At 41.4% G+C, this 20,778-nt stretch overlaps 1 protein-coding gene across 2 annotated transcripts in view; it reads right to left on the reverse strand.

The window, feature by feature from the left end:
• Window positions 1-2,244: 2,244 nt before the first annotated feature.
• Dhtkd1 (dehydrogenase E1 and transketolase domain containing 1) overlaps window positions 2,245-20,778 on the reverse strand; it is a 48,078-nt gene continuing 29,544 nt past the window's right edge. The window contains exons 11-17 of one of the 2 annotated variants that reach the window (XM_057788022.1): window positions 15,964-16,114; window positions 14,718-14,824; window positions 10,307-10,471; window positions 8,900-8,982; window positions 8,381-8,550; window positions 5,654-5,739; window positions 2,245-4,417 (exon numbers count right to left, since the gene is read on the reverse strand). In XM_057788022.1, coding sequence (XP_057644005.1) covers window positions 4,313-4,417; window positions 5,654-5,739; window positions 8,381-8,550; window positions 8,900-8,982; window positions 10,307-10,471; window positions 14,718-14,824; window positions 15,964-16,114 — 867 coding nt within the window. In that variant the 3' untranslated portion in view covers window positions 2,245-4,312. Of the gene's footprint in view, window positions 4,418-5,653; window positions 5,740-8,380; window positions 8,551-8,899; window positions 8,983-9,646; window positions 9,818-10,306; window positions 10,472-14,717; window positions 14,825-15,963; window positions 16,115-20,778 lie in introns of those variants that run through there. The other variant, XR_009058213.1, reaches the window with a different exon arrangement.

Genomic DNA, 20,778 nt, shown 5'->3' on the forward strand with positions numbered 1-20,778 from the left:
CTTCAGTTTCTGCCTCCAGGTTCCTCCAGGTTCAGTTCAGTTTTCGACTTCCTATAATGATGGACTGTGATATGGAACTGTAGGCTGAAATAAACCCCTTTCCCCTCAAGTTGATTTTGGTCATGGTGTTTTATCAGCTGTAAAAAGTTCCCAGGCCCCATATGGTAGCTTACAGCCATCAATAACTCCAGTCCCAGGGTATCCAGTGCTTTCTTCAGACCCCTGCAGTGACCTGCTATGCACATGATACACATACATACATGCAATAATACACACAGTAAAAACAAACATACATACACATACATACATGCAATACACACAGGAAAGACAAATATACATACATGCAATACATACACATAGTAAAAACAAACATACATACACATACAAACATGCAATACATACACACAGGGAAGACAAATATACACATAAAATAAAAAACAAATTTTTAAAAAAAAGCCCCTCTTGCCAGGCATGGTGGCACATTCTTTAATCCCAGCACACAGGAGGCAGAGGCAGATCAGACCAGCCTGAGCGACAGACACACCCAGTTCCATGGCACCAAGGGTTATACAGGGAAGCACTGCCTTAAAAGGGAAAAAACAAAACAAAAAATACCTTTTTAAAAAAAAAAAAAAATTCACACATTGCTAGTTTGTTAAGCACCAAAGTCTTCTAAAGCAAAATAAAAACAATGCTATATGTACAAGAACCCAGAAAAATATTTCTTGATGAAATATCTTTTTACTTTTAAATTGTTGTTTCTTATGTTTTGATGTTCAAAATCAGTAAAAGTTTTCTAAACTAACAGGTCTTGTAATTTAGAGAAATTGGTATGTTTTATGCTTCATTTTATCAGATGTAAACAAAATCATGATAAAGCCATTTTGTACAAGGTGTGGTATGTATTCTGTTGGTTTTGTCCAAATTTCCCTCAAAACAAGCTTATTTTATGTAAAATGGACTCTCTGGGAAACTGAGATAAAAATTAAACATGCCAGTACATCCAAAAGAAATTTACAGAAAGCTTTTGGATCTTCAAGACTAAAAAGCATTGATTCATAATCTTTGACTTACTTCCTGGTCAACTCTCTTTTCCTTTCATTTTGTAAAAGAAATACTGTTTGTATCGTCGTTTCAAGAACCTTAAAAGTGGAGCTGGAGAATTCAAACTCAGTTCCCAGCCTGCACATCTGGCTGCTGTTTACAGCTATGTGCAGCTCTAGTTCCCAGCCTGCACATCTGGCTGTTGCTGACAGCTACCTACAAGTCTAGTTCCAGGGAATCTGGAACTGTGGCCTCTGCAGGCACTTGCACTTCCATTCTCTCTCTCTCTCTCTCTCTCTCTCTCGCTTTCTCTCTTTCTCTCTCTCTCTCTCTCTCTCTCTCTCTCTCTCTCTCTCACACACACACACACACACATAAATAAAACTACTCTTTTTTTAAAGTACTAAAACTTCCAAGATAATATAGGCAAACTAGAAAAGTTAATTTTGGAATGTATTCCAAAATAGGAAGAGGAAGTATATGGAAAATAGAGCAAAAACGATTCTTACAAGGTAGAAAATTTTATTTTACTAAGAATAATATATCATTTCAAGCAAAACTGAAATTCTCCCATGATTGTTGATATTTTAATTTACTAACTACATAATTTAAGCTTTATTCCTCAGTGAACATTAAACAAGCATAATTATGGATAGCACATATGAAAAACTAATGTCATATTTTAAGAGGAATAAAATACAGTAGTGTATGCTTGACTTGAAATTCTTCAAATGGTCCCTTCTGAAAAACAATTCAAAATATGGTTGTTGTTGTTGTTGTTGTTGTTGTTGAGACAGAAGACACTTTTATGGCTCATGCAGGTAAAACCATACAAGAAACAGTAAACTTGTGAGGTACATTGTTATGAAGAAATTCAGAAAGACTAAGACAATTCTTTTTCCTTTTCTTTCTTTTTTGGGGGTTCAGGACTGAGTTTCTCTGTGTAGCCCTGGATGTCCTGGAACTTGATCTATAGAACAGGCTGGCCTTGAACTCAAGATATCTGCCTTAGCCGGGCGGTGGTGGCGCATGCCTTTAATCCTAGCACTTGGGAGGCAGAGGCAGGCGGATCTCTGTGAGTTCGAGACCAGCCTGGTCTACAAGAGCTAGTTCTAGGACAGGCTCCAAAGCCACAGAAAACCCTGTCTCGAAAAACAACAAAAAAAAAAAAAAAAAAAAAAAAAAAAAAAAGATCTCTGCCTCCTGAATGCTGGGATTAAAGGTATTCACCACTATCCTGCTATGACAAAAATATTTTTAAACATATTAACTTCCATTTTATTTTATAACTAGAGTTTTAAAATCCTTTAAGAAACCAAGAGATCTGAGAATAAAGATATATTATGCTTTTTTCTACCTAAATATACATTATCATTCTTACCCAACAGGCCTTTGAAATTTTACTGATTTATATAAGTAGTACTAAGCTACAAGATTTATAAGGCTTGATCCAAGAAAAAAGGACTGAGGAATACAGAGAGAAAAGGGAGGTAAAGGTTCGGTGGTGGAGCTAGTAGGCACAAGGCTCTAGAACTGATACCCAGATCCAGAGAAAAGAAAAATAGAAAGTAAGGAAGAATGAACGAATGAACAAAAGAAAGAGAGGGAGGGAAGGAGGGAAGGAGGGAGGGAGGGAGAAAGGGAGGAAGGGAGGAAGGGAGGAAGGGAGGAAGGGAGGAAAGAGAAGGGAAGGAGAAGGGAAGAAAAGGAAGAAAGGTAGGAAGACAGGAAGGAAGGGGGTAGGAAGTCACAGAAAAAAAAAAGAGAAGCAAATATTACAGGAATGTTAAATAAGTATACTAAAGAATGGTTTTAAAATGTAAATTGTAGTCTGGCGTGGTGGTGTTCACCTTTAATTCCAGCACTCAGGGAACAAAGATCTGAGTTCCAGGCCAGTGAGAACTACATAGTGAGACCCTATCTCAAAAACAAACAAAAAGCTGTGCATTACAAATCTATTACTAATCTAGAATTGCCTATTCATTAATGATTTAAGACACGGCCCATTGATGGTAAAAGAGAACAGGGAATAGATGCATTCCAGCCTTTTATATGCCCCCATCATCTTTTAGAAAAACAGTATCGTAAAGCAAGAGTGGTACATGGCAGATGCTCCTAGAGCCAGTTCAAACGAAGCCACACAGCTACTGTTTCGATTTGGTTCCAACATTAGGCTTAACTCCAAGTAAAGTGGGTCACTTGGTGACTCTAAGGAACCCCAAGGACCTGGCTTTGGGGAGGTAGCTAAAAAATTAAAGTCCTTTACAGCACGAACATACATCATAGTTGTACTTGGAACTTTTAGAGACAAAAATGATTAGCCTGATACTGAAATCCACCCATCAGACACCAAAGTTAGTTTAAAAGTTAGAAATGTCAAAGTAATAAAATGGGAGGAAGGGGAACTTAATGGTAAAATAAAGCACAAGCCAGTTTTAATACAGCTAACACTTCATAATTTAAAAGTCACTAGGGGCCAGGGCAGCAGCTCAGTTGGTAGAGTCCTCCCTACCACTTGATCCTCATCACTAGAATTAACTAGACATGACCGCACAAGTGAGGAGTCCCAGCACTCAGGAGGCAGAGGCAGAAAGAGCAGAAGTTCAGTCAGTCATCCTCTGTTATACAGTGAGGATGAGGCCAGCCTGGACAACAGGAAACTGTCTCAGCACAGTGCTAGAAGATCACACAATCAGAAAGTTGTATTTAACAGGATTTACTTTTCATGATAATGGATAAATCCTGAAAGAACACAAATCCAGAATGGTCTGATTCTACTGGTATTGGGTGGAACATTTCGTAGAGTGGCTCAGAGATGTCTTAAAACAAAAATATTGCTGTTCAGAGGGTTTTTAAAAAGGGGGAAATTAAGATAAGTCATGTGCACTAAACAAGTAAGTGGTCGTGTTGGGGCTGCCTATACACTGCCTATATACAGCCCCATGTTTTAGCCAAAGAACTTTTTTTGCTCATTTATGGTCAGTTACAGTGGAGTCTGAGTACATCTGGTTAATGGCCTCCTTTTTCAGTTCATTCATATCTAACCAAAGCATAACAAACACTACTGTCCTGCAAAGGATAATAATCTACTATCTCTTTCATTAGTTATAAAATCAGTTTCCCTGCTTATCCACTTATTCTAGAGTCATTTGTCCAAATCACTCCACGGGCTTCCATGCTAGCCAGAGGAAAGGAGAAAGGGTGGAAGAAGCAGGTTCACCTTTACGGCACTTCACTTAAAACACAATCCTGTTTTTCTCAAAGCACATTATGAAGCAAAGGTCTTGGTGAGGATGTCTTCATGCTGCTGCTGATGCATGGTGCCAATTCCTACTGCAGGTGCTGGCAAAGGGGGCCGGCTTACAAGACGGAGCTGTCATGGGAGCAAAGAAGAAACCAAATGACATTTTGAGTGCACTGGAGTTCTGTTCAGTTCCATCAAAAAGTTCCATATATTCTCTGTTAGCTTGTTCAAGGTAAGAAGAAATACTGAACTACAGAGAACAGATTAGAATAAAATATCTACCCCTGAATTCCAAGCATGATAAGGTAAAAAAAAAAAAAACCTATCTTTTGATCTTAGCTATAGTTTATTTAACTAGATGTATTTCACGTAAAAATGATCTCATCATAGCAAACTCATACTAAAAGAGGGAACCACATTCTACTGCACACAGAATAAACAGATAAACAGAAGTACAACTATTCTTATTGTCTCTCCTTTCCTGAGAAAGGTAAAGATGTACAGTCTAACAGCATTATAAACATGACTGGAATAAGTGCTAACTGGGTATCTCTGGCACAAAACTGAAAAAAAAAATTCATCAGCATCTTTCTCTGGCATTTGGACAAGATATGGTGAGGAAATAGTAAAAAAAGTAACGACATACAAAGTTCATCATTTTTCTGGGATACAAGCACACTTTTAGCATAATATTACAGGTTGAGCATCCTCAAACCAAATTCTTCAGATAATTATTAAAAGGACTTGGTTTTTTTTTTAAGGCTTCTCAGCCTAGGAAGTGTACATAAATGCTCTAAAATCTGAAAACCTCACATATCTGAAACACTTCTGGTTCTGATCATTCTGGGTAAGGGATACTCAATCTCTGTAATCTTAATATATAGACAGCTCCATAAACTCAACATTTTCCTCCAAAGGAATAATATAAAACTAGATTTCCCTTTTTATTTCCTCTTCCTCTTGCATGTATCAGGATCTGACTATGTTGCCTGAGCTGATGTCAAACTCAAGTGACCCCAACCTCCTAATATAGGCATGCACCACCATGACCAGCTGAAAAAAGAGAGGTTTTCATTTCACTTTATCTTTAAACAATTGAGGAAGCTGAGAATAAAAACCCTTATGTTGTTACCCCAAGAGAACCGAGAGAGAGAATAAGAATGAATATATATTTAAGAATGTACACTCAGCCAGGCGGTGGTGGTGCACGCCTTTAATCCCAGCACTCGGGAGGCAGAGGCAGGCGGATCTCTGTGAGTTCGAGACCAGCCTGGTCTACAGAGCTACTTCCAGGACAGGCTCCAAAGCCACAGAGAAACCCTGTCTCGAAAAACCAAAAAAAAAAAAAAAAGAATGCACACTCACCTTGCAGGCCAGCTGTTTTTCAAACCTTGGAGAAACAAAAAACCATGGACCCATGTTCTGAGGCTCCTCCTGACTCCAAATGATATCTACAAAAAGAAAAAATTGACTTCAATACTTCATATATAACTTATATGCCAAGAAGTGGAGTAAAGGAAGGAATGAATGGAACGTATATAAATTTTCAACTTCAATTAAATGCTTTTCCAACATGTTAGCATCTTAAATTTTTTATTAGGTATGTGTATGTATGCAGGTCTGTATAAATGTGTGCCATGTGCACAGGTGCCCAATGAGGACAGAAGAGAACACTGGATCCCTTGAAGCTGGAGTTACAGGTGGTTGTGAGCCACCAGTGTGGATACTGGAAAGGGTCAACACCTGAACCATCTCTCTAGCTCCTAATGTCCTTCCTTCCTTCCTTCCTTCCTTCCTTCCTTCCTTCCTTCCTTCCTTCCTTCCTTCCTTCCTTCCTTCCTCTTTCTTTTTTCCTTGCTGGCAAGTACATAGTTATGTGTTCACCAAAAAAAAAAAAAAATCATGATTCAAAATGGTTCTTTCATCCTGATTGTTTGCAGTTAGTATGCTTCTGAGCCCAAATGTTAGCAAGAATCAGCCTTTTGTCTACCATGAAGTTTCATGTTACCAAAACGCCATATAAATGGAGTCATCCAGTGTGTAGCCTTTTGGGTATGATGGGAATTGTCAAAATACATTTGTGATTCACCCAAGTTCTTGTGAATAGCAACAGTTCATTCCTAGAGGTTCAGAGCTAGCCTGGTTGCCTTTAGCATCCTTGAGGCCCTGCATAGCAAACAGTATATCCTCCCTTCTTTATAGACTATGATATTACACACATTTCTTGCTACAGGGGAACTGTGTTTATTCATTGCCTAGGTGAAGAACATTTGATTATTCCTAGCTTGAGGCAATTACAAATAAAGCTACTAAAAACAAAAAACAAATGAAGCCTCTAAAAATACCTGTATGCAGATTTTCCTGTGAACCTGTTCTCATTTTCTGGGTAAACCAGCAGTGGGAATTCTGGGTTACAAGGTAAATTGGGGTTCATGTAGTACGAAACCATCTTCCAGAGTGGTTGCAAACACTTGCAATTCCAGCAGTGGTGAGAGAGGATTCCACTTGCTTTGCTTTGCATGCTCGGTTTATTGCGGAGGGGTTGTTTTGTTTTACACTTTAAATATTTTGGGGGGAGGGGTGTTTGGACTGCATGTATTTCTGTGAACCACATATGTGCCTGGAGCCCTCAGAGGCCAAAAGAAAATGTCAGATCCCTTGAAACTAGAGTTACTTAGTCATTAAGTACTACTCAGCACTAGTGCTGAGAACTGAGCGAGATAACTTTGGAAGAGCATCCAGTGCTCTTAACCACCGAGCCATCTCTCCAGCCCCTACAATAATTTTTACAATGAAAGTTTCTCATGCTGATTAAGCCAATTTTTTTTTTTTTTTTTTTTTGGTTTTTCGAGACAGGGTTTCTCTGTGGTTTTGGAGCCTGTCCTGGAACTAGCTCTTGTAGACCAGGCTGGTCTCGAACTCACAGAGATCCGCCTGCCTCTGCCTCCCAAGTGCTGGGATTAAAGGCGTGCGCCACCACCGCCCGGCTAAGCCAAATTTTTGATGACACAACTAAAATCTTTCTATCTAACCAAGCTCATAGAGGTTTTCTCCTAATCGTGTTACAGGTACACTGAGGTCTGTAATCACTTAATTTCTCTCAGGTGCATACAGATATCAAATTTTCCAACCTAAGTACTGAAAGTGCTTTATCATTTACAATTATATTGCAATTATCACATATGATGGGACAGCTCTAATGACCCACAAATTTTCAAGAAAATATGTTTAGATGATAGTGGAACACCAAGAGAGACATGGCCCTAGTGGTACTTCAAAACATATCCTCAGATTCCATGAGATTTGACTTTCTAGTGCCTTTCACTTCCCCCACCTCTTTCCATCTGAAATGGTGTGAACAGGTTTCCCTAACAGGAACAAGTGTTGTGGAATATTAGTTGAAGATGCGTTGCATTTGTTTATGCTATGGAACATTTGTTTAATGATGCAAAGATATGTTGTATTCTTTTATGTTGCATTTGTTTAACTCTGTGAAGTTATATTACTTTAGCTGTCTAAAATATCTGATTGGTCTAATAAAGAGGTGAACAGCCAATAGCTAGGCAGGAGAAAGGACAGGCAGAGCTGGCAGAGGGAGAAAATAAATAGGAGGAGAAATCTGGGAAGAGAGATTGGGGAGCCAAAGGAGAAGGAGAGGAGGACATCAGGGGCCAGCCACTCAGCTACACAGCAAGCCATAGAGTAAGAAGTAAAGAAAGGTATATAAAATAGAGAAAGATAAAAGCACCAAGGCAAGAGGTAGATAGAAAAATTTAAGAAAAGTTGACTAGGCTGGGCATTCATAAGTAAGAATAAGTCTCCATGTAATTTATTTGGGAACTGGGTGGTAGGACCCCAAACAGCAAAGAGTAAAGAACACAACCAACTACAAACAAAAGGCTTTACCTTGGTGGGCAATGGTGATGCACAGCTTTTTAATCCCAGTACTCAGGAGACAGAGACAGGTGAATCTCTGTGAGTTTGAGGCCAGCCTGGTCTAGAGAGCAAGTTCCAAGACAAATTCCAAAGCTACAGAGAAACCCTGACTTGAAAAACCAAAAAAAAGGGAAAAGAAAGAAAAAAAGCCTTTACCTTTAACATGTTTGTATTTGCTCATCTCTTGTTGTAATGAATCCAGCGGGAAAGGGCAGAGTTCCTCTATTCGAATGATGGCAAAGTCATGCTTCTTGGCCCCCAAAGATTCTCTTTGCTTCAGCAGGGCATAAAAATGTTTACCACAGCAAAATATGAGGGTTTTAACGCTGTTGGGGACAAAGCAGGTATCAGTGTGGAGCAAAACATCCTTAAGAATTGTGTCAGAAGAGAGAAGAGACTAGATTTCAATGTGTTGCAATAAAGTTGCTTGGGGCTCTGCTGCTGGGTTCAGTCACCTGCAATTCTCTTTCTATGACAGCTGTCCCCCAAATTCACTCTTTCATACACACCCCCCTAAAACAGCTATAAAGGGCTGAGGTGTAGCTCAGCAGTATTAAGCATGGTAAGGCAGTGTATTCAGTCACACACACACACAATTTATAACAGGATATAAGAAATTTTGTTCACTTACTAAAACCCCTGCCCAAAGTAGGAAACAGAGAAACACCAAATTACTTTTTTGGATCTACTGATGAATCGCCAATGACAGGTTTGAATGCTGTTCCTGGGGCCATTTCCTGAAGAGCTGACACAGCTGCCTAAAAGAGAAAAACAGCCATACCCACGTGAACACCGGAGAAGAGCTAGAGCTGTGACTGCGAGCAGATTTTAGAGAAACAGTTCTAGAACTCTGGCACAGATCCGCACTCAAGCATGCTCACGAACACAGTGTTCTCCAGGGTACAGTTCTGTGTGCGCCAAACTGAATGATAAGAGCTTGCCTTGTCCATACCATAAGACAGCTTTGTTGTTGTTTTTTTTATTTTGTTGTCTGAGACGGAGTCTCACTATACAGCTCATAATGGCCTGGAGCTCACTATGAAGACCAGGTTGACCTTGAACTTAGAGATTCTCCTGCCTCTGCTTCTGCACCCAGAAGAAGCTGACCATTGTAGTAATTTACACTTTGACTTGACTTGAGGCTTCTATTTCAAAATATCTGTATCAGAAGAGCCCTTTCACAAAAAACAAGAACAAAACACGTATGTGTGTGTATACATGCACACACACACACAAACACACGCACACACACACCAAAAAAGCAAAATAAAAAACCAGCCTGTCCTAAAGGGATTGTACGACTGTTCTTGAATTTTCTGTGGTTTCTCAAGACTCCCGAAAATATTGGTGAAAGGAACTACAGAGAAAGTCACAACATGGCTACTAGGGATAGCTCAGAGGACAAGAGTACCTGCTGCTCACCTGAGCTCAAGTCCCGGTATGATGTGGGATTCCCCTCTGTATGCTATGAGTATGTTTCATGGGTTAATAAAGAAGCTTCTTTGACCTGTGGCAGGTCAGAAAATAGCAAGGCAGGAAATCTCAACAGAGATAAAGAGAGGTAGCAGGCAGAGTCAAGGAGATGCCATGTACCTGCCAAAGGAGAAAGATGCCAGAACCTTACCTGGTAAGACACAGCTTTGTGGCAATACACAGATTAATAGAAATGAGTTAATTCAAGATGTAGCTATTAATTTCAAGCTAGCTAGAAATACACCTAAGCTATTGACCAAACAGTGTTGTGAATAATATAGTGTTTGTGTTATTATTCAGGGCTAGGCGACCGGGAAACAAACAAGCAGTCTCCTCCGCTTACACCAGTACCCACACTGACAGGGTTTCTCTGTGGTTTTGGAGCCTGTCCTGGAACTAGCTCTTGTAGACCAGGCTGGTCTCGAACTCACAGAGATCCGCCTGCCTCTGCCTCCCAAGTGCTGGGATTAAAGGCGTGCACCACCATCGCCCGGCGAGCAAATAAAACTTAACAAAAAATAAATACAATTAAATACAGAACATAGAGAAAATAGACTATAAGAAAGTAAGGAAAGGAAGAGGCCTTACGAGATAGTGCTTTCTACTTACAGGGTACCTGAGTAACACTTTGGGAGAAGCAACAATGAGAGGTTTTCTGAAATTCCGCATCATTTGTCTTCTAAGCAAGTGGAAATACTGAGCGGGCGTAGTTGGGTGCACCACAAACATGTTCACAGTGTCGCTGTCCACCCCTTCTTCTGCACTGTCGCACATCTAGGAGAGCAATGGAAACAGAACACAGGCACGCTGGGATCATCTAAGATCATTTAAGATAGATGCTAAAAGGTTGAGAGCAAAACAATAATCTCAGAAGATCCTGCTGGCCCCAACCCTAATATGGAAGCAGTGTGGGTATGGAAATAGGAAAAAAAAAAAACCCTACTATCCCAGAAGAAAGGCGGTAAGGAGCATCCTGGGAAAGGTCAAAGGCACAGTCTTCTCTAGTAAGAAGCTCCTACAGAAGCCTAATGGAAGTGGCATCCATCTCCCATAGGGAGGAGATATTTGTGGGCAATTACTGATCAAAGAGTCCTTTCCCAGTTACATCCTCAGGACCCAAACTCTGGAGCCTATCCTCAACTACTGTTGTAAGAGAATATATTGTATCCACTGTGCAGGATATATAAATATTTATTCATTCTTGATTGGAAAACACAGAAGGTCTTCGAAGAGGCCTAAATAATCAAAGACAAGATGAAAGGAAACAGCATAGAGATAACATAAATGCCATGTATGAAGGAGGAAGAAAAAAAAAAGGATAACAGTGGGCTAAGGCCAGAGTTTGAGGTGGTTTTTTTGTTGCTGTGTTTTTAGGGAGGATGACACTGTCTCATATAGCTCAGGCTGACTCAAAATCACTAATAGGTGAGGATGGCCTTGAATGTTTGACTCTCCTACTTCCACCTCCCAAGTGCTGGGATTACAGGCATGTGTCAAACAACTATGCCTGGTCTTGTATAGTACAGGGACTGAACCCAGGGTGTCAGTGCATGACAGGCAAGCACTCTACCTACTGAGCCCAGGACAGAGAATTTTAAAAAGAACAGAACAAAGAGAATAAACTAAGAACACAAAGTGAGAACTCTACTCAAACTACTGAGGTTTAAGTAAACAAGAAGTACCAAGAACAACAACTGGCAAGGGGCCTTGGTGATTCAGAGCATTTGCTCCTCCTACAGAGGACCTGGGCTCAGTTTCCAGCACATACATGACAGCTATCAACCATCTGTAACTCCATTTCAGGGAACTGTTGCCCTCGTCTGGCTTCCATGACACTAAGCATGCACATAGCGCATATACATATATGCAAGCAAACACTCATATACATAAAATTAAGTTTAAAAAAATATGTCAAGCTGGAGAGATGGCTCAGAGGTTAAGAGCACTGGCTGCTCTTCGAGAGGTCCGGATTCTAATTCCCAGCAACCACATGGTGGCTCACAACCATCTATAATGAGACCTGGTTCACTATTCTGTATACAGGTGGAACACTGTATACATAATAAATAAATAAATCTTAGAAAAAAGAAATGTCAAGAACAGACAAGGCTGAAAATATAAATGACACAGAGAGCTTGGCATAAAGACAATGAAAACAGAAAGCAGAAGAAATAGCAGGCATTTACATGAGCAGTAAAGACTATTTTTGGTTTATCAAGCAGGGTTTCTCTTTAGCTTTGGAGCCTGGCCTGGAACTAGCTCTTGTAGACTAGGTTGGCCCCAAACTCACAGAGATCCACCTGTCTCTGCCTCCCAAGTGCTGGGATTAAAGGCGTGTACCTGCACCACCCAGCCAAAGACTCTTCTACATTATTTACTGACGTGAATATTTTCATAAGGCTGAAAATAAAAATGAAATAAACAAAGGACTTGAGATAACCACTATGGCAGTAGATGAAATCATGGCAATAAAAATTTAAACCCACAAGTGTCAATTTGTTTGTTTTTCACTGAGTGGCCCTGGCTGTCCTATCTGTAGACCCTGGCTAGCTTCTAATTTGCCTTCCTCTGACTTCATGAAAGCTGGCATCAAAGGCATGTGCCAACACTCATGCCTATAATTTTCAATTATCATAAGAAAGGAGCTGTCAAATCCTCAGGGATGAAGTTCTTGACACTCAAAGCTTAAGGAGCTGGAGATATGTCAACATACCTCAAATAGTTAAGAGTACCAACTGCTTCTCCAGAGGACCTAGGTTCAAGTCCCAGCACTCACATGGTAGCTCACAATAATCTGTAATTACATTTCCAAGGAACACAATGTTCTTTCCTAGACTCTGCAGGTAATGCATGCATGTTGTTCACAAACATACATGGAGGCAAAACACCCATACACATAAAAATTTTTAAAAAATCTTTGAAAAAAGCTGTAACACTCTCCTTTGCTCACCTGATATCAATGCTAGCTGCTGCAACAAAGCATGGACCATAACTAGTCCCTGAATATATAGCCACCAATAGTCCGTGGTGGTTCGAAAGAGAATGGCCATGAAACTGGGTAATGTTGTTTATGTTATGGTTTTAAGACAGCATTTAATGTAACCCAGTTGGCCTCAGACTTACTAAATAGTCAACGATGGCTTTGAACTCCCAATCCTCCTGTCTCTATCTCCCACACATTGGGATTATAGGTATGTTCAACCATTCCTGGTTAAGTCCAGGTTACTTAGGAACAACATACATTTATTTCTCACATTTATGGAGGCTGAAAAGTCCAAGATCACGGAGTAAATTTGGTGTTTGATCAGGGCCCATTCCCTGACTCATACATGGTGTCTTCTCACGTGTTCTTACATGGTGTGAAGAGCAAATATGCAGCTAGAAGGCTCCTTAGTACATTCCCAGCCCTAAGAGCTCTTCGTTTATGACTTCATCACTTATCACAGGTCTCGCAACCTAATTTCCTCACCTGGCTTTGGATGAGGGGTATAATTCAATGAATGAATTTTGGAAAAGCACATACATACAGATTGTGGCACAAGATAATATTCTTGACATAATCAACAGAATTTTCTCCATAAGCTCCATTTTATGCATCCCCCTTTCTGGTCACCATTTTCTATCTTTCTAGCTCATTCTTTTGTTGTTCATTTCTCTCTCTCTCTCCCTCTCCCTCCCTCCCTCTCTCTCTCTCTCTCTCTCTCTTTCTGTGTGTCTGTGTGTGTACACATGTGGTACATATGCATTCATGTGCATGTGAAGGCCAGAGGTCAACATTGCGTGATCTCCTAAGTCACTTTCCACTTTATTTTTTGAAACAGAGTTTCTCACTGAACCTGGATCTCACACTTGGGCTGGAGTAGCTGGCCAGTGACCTCCAGGGCTCCACCAGTCTCTACCTCTCCAGCACTGGGATTCCTCCTGCACCTCTCCCTCTCCCTAGACCCCTAGTCATGTGGCTAGTGCTAGGAATGGAACTCAGGACAACTCACATGTTAGGTATGTACTCTATCGCTGTGCTACAGCTCCAGCCTGAAATCAATCATTCTGTGCCTGTGAATGTGTGTGTATTCATGCGGGTGAACATGTGTGCATGGGTGTGCATACATGTGTTTGTGTGTAAGCATTTAGGACAGAAGTAAATCCTAGAGGATCTTTCCTCAAGTGGCACCCACCTTGTTTTCTCAAACAACGTTTCACTTGGCCTGCAGCATCCTGATTGGGGTAGGCTGACTGGCAGTGAGCACCAAGGGTCCTCCAATCTCCTGCCTCGCCAGCTCTGTTAGTACAAACCTGGCTTTCACTGGGCAGGACTGTGGTAGGGCACACCTTTAATCCCAGCACTTCGGTGGTAGAGGCAAGAGGATCTCTGTGAGTTTGAGACCAGCATGGTCTACAAAGCGAGTTCCAGGATAGCCAAAGCTACACAGAGAAATCCTGTCTCAAAAAAACAAGCAAAAAGAAAAAGAGGAAGAAAGAAAGAAAGAAAGAAAGAAAGAAAGAAAGAAAGAAAGAAAGAAAGAAAGAAAGCCAAGGCCCCGCCCTCAAGCCTGGTTTTTAAATATGGATGTTGGAGATCAAATTCAGGTTCTTGTGCTAGGGCAACAAATATTTTACTAAGCTATTGCTCTAACCTGTCTTCTATCCCCATTTTTTTAAATTTATTTTTATTTTATTTTATTGAGACTGCATCTTCCTATATGCCCCCATGCCAGTCTAAACCTGAAGGAAATCATTCTTCCTCAGTCTCGTAAGAGCTCAAATCACAGGCATGCACAACCATGTTTGACTCCAGAAACCCTTGAATTTCTTTTATTTCCCAGAAACTGTGGTATTATCTAGAAGCTGAGACATTGCACTCCAAGGAATAGTCACATTGCAGTGAGTTGGCTTCACTCAGCTACAGTATCTTGCAGTTGAAGTGCCCATGAAGCTATCTACAGGAGGTAGTGTATGGAATGGGGAAGCGCCTAGGAAACAGGAAAACATTTTTTTTAGAATCCAGTGGCATTTTACATACCTGCAAAAACCGCTCTATTCGGCAAGATGAGTGGTCAGGTCCAGCCCCATCATAGCCATGTGGAAGGAGGATGACAATGCCACTCTGCAGGAGCCACTTGGCCTCTCCTGAAAACACAAGATACAGATTTCTCTAAGAAGCAGAACAAAATAACCTGACATGACTTGGGGAATGGAACAAAATGCTAGTGTGGTTCCCGAGCCTCCAAACCACTTTCATTATCTCATCTAGCACCGATGACTATACTTGGATGGAGATACCCATCTGAATGTGTGAAACCCTGCGCTAGCAGATGCTTTGGGCTCTAATGACTAGAAGACCAATTCAGTGGTAAATGTACCAGTGTCTCAGACAACATGTGACACTCTGATTTCATTATGTAACGACTGTGAGCAAAGACAAGCAGCTCCTGCCATGCTCATAGCACAACAGACAACACTGGTCACTATCTTCAAACAGAGAGCAGTAGACATTCGACAACAGTCCCTGGGAGCAGGGAAGATAGCTCAGTTTGTAAAATACTTGCTGTGTGAATATGAGGACCTGAGTTCAATCCCCAGCACTCATATAAAAAGCCAGGCATGGTGCACACTTATAACCCTGATGCTAGCGAAGCAGAGAGAGGGATCCCTGAAGCCTGCTGGCCAATCAGCTTAGCCTGACTAGTGAGTTCCAGGTCCCAGTGGGAGACTGTCTCAAAAACCAAGGTAGACAGCTCCTGAAAATTAACACCTGAGGTTGACCTCTGACCTCCATATGCAACTACATATGTATGCATGTACACCTGCACACATACGAACACACACACAAATAGTTTCTGGACTAGTCAAAATCCAGATTCCTCACGCATTCTTCTTTCTTCTAACACATTTCAGATTTTCAGGCGAATCATCAATCTCAACCATAAAGTGTCACTGTGCCACCTCAGAACGCTGGCTAATCATGCTGCTCAGCACTCCAAGAGTGGGTGCAGAACCACATAGCCTAGGAGCTGCCTGCAGCTAGACGCAGTCCTTGGGAGATGGGGGACAATGAAAAGCTGACAGAAAGCCAAGATACTCTTCCCAGAAGCTCACTAAACCATTTGCCAGAAGGCTGCCACATGCCTGTAGATAACAGGGAAATTCCCCAAACTCTCTGGAGATGGTGTGGTACAGAGAGTCTCAGAGGCAGTGATGGCCACTTCCCATTTACTTACGATATGAGACTGGACCCACCCACCACCCAGCCACTCACTAACACCAACCTCCAGAGATGAACGTGTCAAAGATGATCTGGGCGCCATTGAAGAAATCACCAAACTGAGCTTCCCAGAGGGGCAGCAACTTTGGGCTCTCAATGCTCATTCCATATTCAAACCCCAGGACAGCCTCTTCTGACAGCGGGCTGTTGCTAACCTAAGAGCGAGGAAGAGAATCAGACACTGATGTGCCTGAGACATCTGGGAGAAGCCAGCAAAAGTAAAGCACCACAAGGATACAAACCTCTCAAGAGGAGGAGGGCGTGGAAGGGAGCACGGCTCTCACTCATCACCTTTTCTTTGCAAAAGGAGACCTACTGCTCAGTGTCACTGGCACATTTGGAGAAAGTCAGGACAAAAGAGAGGAGAAGAGAAGACATTGGAATACAGCCATTCAAGAATTTCTTCAAGAATAAGTAGTACAGGGCTAGGAAATGGCACAGTGGCAGAGTACTTGCATAGCATTCACAAGGTCCTGGGTTCAATTCCCAGCACCACCACTGAAAAAAAAATGGGAACGAGGAGGAGAACAGAGCTACTTGGGGGGATAGCAAGATGGTTAAGAAGGTATCACTAAGCCTCAGAACCCGAGTTCAATCACTGGAATCCAGAAGACGAGAGAACAGACTTCTGAAAGTTGTCCTCTCGTGCCCCCGTCCCTCCCCACAAAAATGTAGTAAAAAAAAATTTTAGAGAATAAGCAATTCTTCTCATATATACACTTTTAAACAGAAAGTAAAACTGCCACATTTTTCAAAGATATCGTAAACAAAGATGGCAAAGCTATAGTATGAAGGAAGGTCTACGTTAGTTAGACTATTGCTGTAACATCCGATTTGCAGAGACCAAAAGAGTCATTGTGGTAAGATTGACAAAGCAGAAACTATTTCATCTTTGAGGAGTGGAAAGAGGCGCCCTGCTGAGAGTTAATGCAGCAAGATTCTAGAGTGCACTTGAGAAAGATGGGGGGAAATGTGCTGTACTGAGTGATGCAAGAGGATGTCTTCGATTGAAGAAAACACAGATTGAGGGTGTTTCGTTGGCAGCTTGCTCTCAAAAGGCTTAGGAAGGGAAAACATTTTTTTTTTTTTTTGGTCTTTCGAGACAGGGTTTCTCTGTGGCTTTGGTTCCTGTCCTGGAACTAGCTCTGTAGACCAGGCTGGTCTCGAACTCACAGAGATCCGCCTACCTCTGCCTCCCGAGTGCTGGGATTAAAGGCGTGCGCCACCACCGCCCAGCAACATTCTTTTATATAAACAATTTAAAATATAATTCTGTATTTGTTTCAGAATGTGTTTTGAGTTAAGGTCTCACTCTGCAGCCCAAGATGGTCTTGAACCTGCTATGTAGCTGGCCTCAAACTCATGGGGATCCTCATGTTTTACCTTCTAGATTCCTAGAATCATAGGCATGAGCCACCATACTCATCTTGTTCCAACTTTTCTTTTTTTCAATTTTTTAATGTTACATCTCCACGGAATTTTTTTTTGGCAATGAAAAGCAATGAAGTACTGACATACATGACAGTATACATAGACCTTGAAAATACTAATAATATGTCAAATTAATGTCATATAAGGGAATATATCAGCCTATGTGTAGTAGGAGGAACAGGCTACATCTCGCCACCTGGCTAGCTTAACCCCCAAAATAACTACACAGAAATTGTATTAATTAAATTACTGTCTGGTCCATTATCTCTAGCCTCTTATTGGCTAACTCTCACATATTAGTTTAACCCATCTCCATTAATGTGTATCGTCACTTGACTGTGGCTTACCAGCATGAGTCTAACCAGCGTCCATCTCAGGCAGGAGAACCATGGTGTCTGCCTGTCTGTCCTTCTTTCCAGCATTCAGTTCTATCTTCTCTGCCTACCTGAGTTTCGCCCTATTGACTAGGCCAAGGCAGATTCTTTAATAACCAATGAAAACAACACAAATACAGAAGGAACTCCTACACCACCTATGTACATGAGCTTCCTGAGACAGACAAATCCATTAAAACAGTCAATTGACTCGCAGCTGCTAGCAATTAGAGGGAGGCTGGAATGGGAGACAGGTGCTGAGAGTTAACAGCGTTTCCTCTGAGGAGATGAAAGTCTTCTGAAACCAAACAGTGTGATGGTCTCAGTGCTGAACTATACACACTCAAAGGTCAGATTCTGAGTTGTATTTCAACAAAACCTTTAACAAATCAACAACTCCAGAGGGCTTGTGAGATAGCTCGGTCAATAAAATGTTACCATGCACAAGGCCCTGAGTTATGCACAAGTTTGCAATCCTGGAGCTGAGGTGGTAGAGACAGGCGCTCCCTGGAGCTCCCTGGTCAGTCAACCTGGCATACTTAGCCAGTGAGAGGTCACATCTCAAGAAAGGAGATGTGGATGGCACTTTAGAGACAACACCCAAGCTTGTTCTCGGGTCTGCACATGTACATGTAAACATGCTCACACACACACACAATGTGCTAGGTAGTTTTTGTCAATGTAATACGAACTAGAGTCACCTGGCAAGAGGGACCCTCGATTAAGAGACTGTATTAGACTGGCCTGTGGCCATATCGGTTAGTCGTTTTCTTAATTGCTAATTGATTTAGTTGGGACTATCCCACTGTGGATGGTACTGTCCCTGGACAGGTGGGCCTAGACTATGAGCAAACAAGGGGAACAAGCCATTAACAAGACTCAGTTTCCCTCAATGATGGACTATAGCTGGGACATGTAAGGCTTTCTTCCTCAAGTTGCTTTTGGTCATGGTGTTTATCAAGCAATAGAAACCAAACTATAACACAAAAACACACACACACAGAAGAATTATGTAATTTTTAATTACAGCTATAAAATGTGCTTTATAGAGATAAGAACTAAATGACGAACATAAAAATGTCACTGGACTACTTTTGAAAACGAGGATGGAATCACGCTTAGCTCACCCACTGGATGTGTGTGCATTCTGACTTCAGGCTTTAAGTTGATGTGTGTTATGAATGCATGTTAGCCTAGGCGTGTTAAATGCATCTCTCTCTGCTCTCACTTCTTCCTTCCCCTCTCTTCCTATCCCAGGCTGACATGTCCACCCATTCTCAATCCATGCTTTCTGTTCCTCCCAGATCCTGGCTCTGTTACCTAATTCCTCCTTTCTGAACTTTACCTCAACAATGAGACCATCAAATGCTTAAAAATAGAACAAAAAATACTCCCGACTTGAGCTCCTTATAGCCATTTTATTCGTTTCTTTTCAAACTTCTAGAAAGTAACTCAATCGATTTGTCTTCAACTCTTAGTTACTTTTATCTACCCTCTCTGTAAGTATACTTGCTCTGTGACTTGTGATGGGGTCATGTTCCAAAAACCCAGTTTATTGGTTTGAAAATACTATGAGCCCACTGGGCTAGAAACATAGCTCAGTGGTTAAGAGCACTTGCTGTTCTTCCAGAGGACCTGGGTTCATTTCCCAACATCCACATAGTGGCTCACAATTGCCTGTAATTCCAGTTCCAGGAAAGCCAATGTCCTCTCGCAGCCTCCTCAGGCACCAGGCACACAGACATACACAGACATACACACAGGCAAAGCACTCATACACATACAAATAAAGGAGTCCTTTTGTTTCAAGACAAAAATTTCTCAATGCTGTCCACGCTGGTCTTGAACCCCTGGGCTCAGTTTCCTGTGGAACTTGGCTATAGATATGTACTATCACATACAGCTATGTGATTGTCATACACTGACTCATTCTTTAGGGTGTGACAATATGTCAAAAGTACATTTAGCATCTAATGAGGGAACATCCTAGCTCAGCAACTCTACACCAGGGACTGGTTTCCCATGGCACTACCAGATTAAACAGGAGTAATGGCTTGCACCATGGCCTGCAATGTATCAAAACTGATACTATATGCCAGATCACAGTCCAGTGAAAGCCTGATGTGAGGTGGGGGGACTGAACTCATAAATCTGATTTATAAATCTGACTGATACATACAAAGACAGATTCTAAAAAAAATGAAGAAAGGGTTGCATCCCCTCCTTCAAGTCACCTTGAAATCCCACATCTTCCTCCACCACTCCCCACCCCACCCCCCTTTTTTGTTTTTTTGAGACAGGGTTTTTCTGTAGCTTTGAAGCCTGTCCTGGAACTAGCTCTTGTAGACCAGGCTGGCCTTGAACTCCCAGAGATCCGCCTGCCTCTGCCTCCCGAGTGCTGGGATTAAAGGCGTGCGCCACCACCGCCCGGCATCCCACCTTATTTCTTGAGATAGAATATTTCACTGGACCTGAAGTTCACACATTCAGCTAGAATGGCTGACAAGTAAGGCCCCACATCCTCTGTCTTTACCTCTCTAGTGTTGGGACTGCCATGCCTGCCTTTTTACTGGGTTCTGGGGACTGAATTCATGCCTGTGTAGGAGACACTTTATTGACTGAGCTATCTCCCAGCACCCCCAAACACATAGGTTATATTCTCAAACCAACAACTGGAATAGGAAAGAAGGTGACAAATTATTAAGTTTACCTTAAAGGAATAATTTGTTTTTATATATCATGTGCTATTCACTAAAGTAATTGTTGAAGAGACAAAAATGAAAAGACCCTGTTTTTAAGATCTTAACAACCCAAAGAAATGTCCATTAAATTTTAGGGAGGAAGTGTTTCTGCTGCATTCTGTTTTGATTTAGGAGGCTAGAAAGATTGGCTTACTCTCCACAACTCTAAGTTTAACAAATCACAATAGTTTACAGGCTGCAATGTTGATTTTAACTCGACAAAATTCATATCTAGGTGATATCACACAATTATAGATAGGCGGCCCAGTTAAT

This window comes from Chionomys nivalis, chromosome 13, assembly GCF_950005125.1.
Source record: "Chionomys nivalis chromosome 13, mChiNiv1.1, whole genome shotgun sequence".
NCBI classification, from domain to species: domain Eukaryota; kingdom Metazoa; phylum Chordata; class Mammalia; order Rodentia; family Cricetidae; genus Chionomys; species Chionomys nivalis.